The following is a 4,365-nucleotide window of genomic DNA, read 5'->3' as shown; positions in this document are numbered from 1 at the left end:
AACTGACTGAGGGCTGAGGGCCCGGCTCTGAGGGCTCCATGCCCGTCCTCCGCCGCCCGGGGGCGCCTCGGGGCGGGCTCCCTCAGCCGGGGCGGCCCCGCGGCGCTCCCCGCCCGCCTCACAGCGGCGCCTCCACCGGGGCGGTGCTGGGGGCGGCCCGGCCCGGCCCGGCGCCGCCGCTATTTACGGGGCCGGGAGGCGCCGCCGTGTCAGTGAGCAGCAGCCGCCGCCGCCGCCGGTGCTGCTGCTGCTGCCGCCGTGCTCGCAGCCGGGGAAACGGGGCCGCCCCTCGGGCGAGCGAGCGGAGCGGCTCCTCGGCGGAGGGGAGGGGTAAATGGATCGCCATTCCAGCTACATCTTCGTCTGGCTGCAACTGGAGCTGTGCGCCATGGCCGTGCTGCTCACCAGAGGTGAGGGGGGGAGAGACGGAGCCTCGGGAAGGGCTCGCTCCTGGCCCCGGGTCCCCCTCACCCCGCCGGGGGGGAGCCGGGAGGGCTCGGGGAGGCTGTAATTAAGGCGAAATTGCAGCGTGCCGGGGGGGAGCCGCCTGGCCCCATCAAAGCAGGGAGCGCCTGAGTGATGGGAAGTCGCAGATACCGAAACTATGCGCCTGATAATGATATAATGAGGGGACCGCCGGCTGCTGGCCGCCGCCGACTTCAAAAGGCTCCCGGGAGCGGGCTGCAGGCTCTCCTGTAGCCATCTTGCCTAAAAGCAGACATTTTTTTTTTTTTCTTTAATAGCTGCGTACAGTAACAAGAAAGAGGAGGGAACAGAAGGGCATTGTTCGCGGCTTCAAAAATCCTAAATACCCTGCCCGGCCTTTGGCGGAGCGCAGGAAGGGGCTTTATGGATTGACAGCAGCACGGGCGTACAGAGTCCGGTCTGTTCGGCCAAAAAAACGTGGCTTTAATTAAAAAGCGGCTGCCATAACCTGGTGACGAGCCTGTCAGGTCCTGTTTATAGGACTGTCTCGGGTCGATAAAGCGAAGGGTTTCGAGCAGGGCTGTTTGAGCGTGGAAGCGCATTGTTTGCCTGCCCTCCCGGGCTGTCAGCTCCGGCGGGGTTCCTCGCCTGCCTCTTATTTTTAACTCAAAGTGAGGAAAATGACCCCAAAAAATCACTTTTTTGGAGAGGGCGGGGGGTGTGTGGAGCCGTGCACGAAATGCTCCGGGAAGGGCTGCTGCCAACCGCAAACACAAAGAGGCTTTTCCATAGCGCGCGGGATGGGGAATGTGTGTGAATTGGAGAAAAATTAGGTTACTTGCTCTGCAGAAGCCCGAGGGAATTAGCGCAGACTGGAGACAGTGAGCCACTCCATCATTTGGCTTCCATTAAGCGCAGTTATTAAAGAGCAGCGGGAACTTCAAGGCCTGCAGCCTGCGGTGGCGTTTGGGGGAGGTATTAGGGTGGCCCAGGAGGGCACCCCAAACCTGGCTGGGGGCTTCACGTCCTGCGGGACGCCTCCTGAAGGGCATCACGAAAAGGGGTGGCACGGGGAAGCCTGTAGATTGATTTCTTCACTCCCCCCCTAAAAAAAATCAGTATGGAAGATGCCCTGTCTTGTAGAAGAAAGCTCTGACAATCCAGCAGACTTTTAAAGCCTTGGTGCCGTTCTGATAGCAATACACGAAATGCACCAGCACATCAGTAGTTTTGAGTCCCATCTTTGTAAGGATAGCCCCAAAAATCCGCCTTCCTCCTGGACCTTGGGTTGACGGCACACTCAAGTAGGTTTGAGTCGCGACTTGCCTAGAAAGAGTAAGTTTTCCCTACAGCGCAGGACGTGTATAATTCGTACCAGAGCGGTTTGGAGAGCACAAAATGAAGAGTTTTATGAAGGGAACTTTTTTATCGCTTCCTTCAGAAATTTTTGAGGTTTCCTGAGAGATTTTTCATAGAGCCGGTAGAGGATTTTCAGTCTAAGTGTTTCCCTTTTTGACCGCATGTTGGATTTCATGCGAAATTGCAGGGGGGCTGAGGAGGGTGTCTGACTTTTTGCCTTGTAATTTCACTCCATTTAGGAACTTCACAGTCAGGGTTGAAAGACACAGACTCTGGTGAACTAATTAATTGTAAGCTGCACTGTCTCTTTTTTTAATACTGATTTTTAAAAAGTGCAACTTTGCTTGAATGATTACTTAAAAAAAAAAAAAAAATAAAAAGAATTTCTCTCTTTCTGGAGAAGTTACAAATAGTTGCTCAGTTTCACACAGTAAAAACCTTCCTGACTGAGAGATTTTTAGATGGTAATGGTTTCTAGCTAATAGCTTTATAAGGTGTTAGTTAAACCTTTTAAATTTTGGCACAGTACTGAGAGGTAATAAACAATTCAGCAGTTCCGACTTTTTTTTTTTTTCACACAAATACTTAAACCTAAAGTTTTTGTCATGTGTTTATGCCCGATGAGAAGAAGCATTCCCTTTATAAAAAGAGAATGCTGTTCCTGTAGTAACAGTTTAAAACATAGATTTGGCTTTCCTGGGGGACTGTAGGTGTTTTTTCTTTTAAAGCTGTGATTTTATTTTAAATGTAGCTTAATGCAACTGCTGACAGTGAGTGGAAGTAGCTATAAAGTGGTCTTGTTAGTTATTTACCTTGGAAAAAATGCCACTTTGACCTTCCCGACCCCCCTCCCCTGGCCCCTGGTTCAGTGAAATGTACTTGCTTTAATTCAAAGGACTACAGCAGTAGTAATTAAAACAAGTGCCCCAAGGCTTTTGCTGGGATTAAGGTTACAAGGAGGTAGGCACTGTACAGTGGTGGAGAGGAAACAACCCCCTGCTCCTCTGGATTTACAGTCTAGAGGAGTACCCCCAGACTGGCACCGAGTCTGGCTGTGTACTGCTTGTGGCTGATAGAGTGCCTAGCGAGGTGTTCCTAAAGGACCAAGTTCTTACCTTTATCTTGCACAATTTTTATTTTTTAGGTGAAATCAGATGCTACTGTGATGCTGCACACTGTGTTGCAACTGGCTATATGTGCAAATCTGAGCTTAGCGCCTGCTTTTCCAGACTGCTTGATCCTCAGAATACACATTCCCCACTTACTCACGGCTGCTTGGACTCTATTGCAAGCACAGCTGATATCTGCCAAGCTAAACAGGCACAAAACCACTCTGGCACCACCATGTCCACATTGGAATGCTGCCATGAAGATATGTGCAATTACAGAGGACTACATGATGTTTTGTCTCCTCCCAAGGGTGAGACTTCAGGTAGGGCAAAGAAGCTACTGTGAAATCTCTCTTGTGGCCTTCAGGCTGGTGCTGGTCGAGACCTTGAAGGTCTGCTATTGATTTTTGTTGTTAATGTAAGTAGAGCCAGCAGAGGGAGAAGCGGGTGGCTGGGTGCAGGGGAGCATCTCGGCTGAGTAGCTTTTATGCCTGCATTAATACTAGAGGGCCGTCTTGTCTGTCTGCGTCATTCCTTCTTAAATCAGCTCTCAGGGTAAGAAATTCCATGCCATAAACACCCTTGGAAACGTCTTTCAATTTATAGGAGTATTTTCAGTACATGCTTAAGCGTGTAGCTGTGAATGTGTCCACTTGTCAATGTGGACTTTCAGGGAGGGAGTTGTAGCATAAGCGAACTGCTGATACTGAAATAAACCTCACGTCTTTCTCCCTTTGCAGGACAAGGGAGCAGATATCAACATGACAGCAAGAATCTCATCACCAAGGTGCAGGAACTGACCTCTTCAAAAGAATTGTGGTTCAGGGCAGCCGTGATTGCTGTTCCTATAGCTGGTGGGCTGATCTTGGTGCTCCTTATCATGCTGGCCTTGCGGATGCTCAGGAGTGAAAATAAGAGACTGCAAGACCAGCGGCAGCAAATGCTCTCCCGTTTGCACTATAGTTTCCATGGACATCATTCGAAAAAAGGGCAGGTGGCAAAATTGGACTTGGAATGCATGGTGCCTGTAACTGGTCATGAGAACTGCTGCATGACCTGTGATAAAATGAGACATTCAGACCTCAGCAATGATAAGATTCTTTCGCTAGTCCACTGGGGAATGTACAGCGGACATGGGAAGCTGGAATTTGTATGACCAATTATTTTTTAATCTGAGCTAAACTTACTCTCTGAACTCTTGAAGGCCTTTGGGTTCTGCTGGACAGGAGCACTTTATCTTGAAACAAAAACTCACAGATCATCTGAGAAACAAAGGACCTCTGCAAACAGAATCTTGGATATTTCTTCTGAAGGATTCCAAAAGTTGTCTTATTTGCACAGAGTAAAATACACTCAAATGTATTGTTTGCTTTAATGTTATGAAAGCAAAAATTAGAAGTTGTAAACACTGTCACCAGGGTTATCTGAACTGTAGGGAGCTGAGAATTGAGTTATAATAAACTGTATGCAA

At 49.3% G+C, this 4,365-nt stretch overlaps 1 protein-coding gene across 1 annotated transcript; it reads left to right on the top strand.

The window, feature by feature from the left end:
• Nucleotides 1-334: 334 nt before the first annotated feature.
• Nucleotides 335-4,050, top strand: BAMBI (BMP and activin membrane bound inhibitor; the record flags this gene model as incomplete). Its single annotated transcript, XM_084306806.1, has 3 exons — nt 335-410; nt 2,930-3,217; nt 3,635-4,050. The coding sequence occupies 3 exons, from the start codon at nt 335-337 to the stop codon at nt 4,048-4,050; spliced, it is 780 nt and encodes a 259-aa protein (XP_084162932.1).
• Between the last annotated feature and the right edge of the window lie 315 nt (nt 4,051-4,365).

Source organism: Netta rufina (genome assembly GCF_964035555.1).
Source record: "Netta rufina genome assembly, chromosome: 2".
NCBI classification, from domain to species: Eukaryota; Metazoa; Chordata; class Aves; order Anseriformes; family Anatidae; genus Netta; species Netta rufina.
Note: the sequence above shows the minus strand (reverse complement) of the source record. Positions and strands in the feature narration are given on the sequence as shown.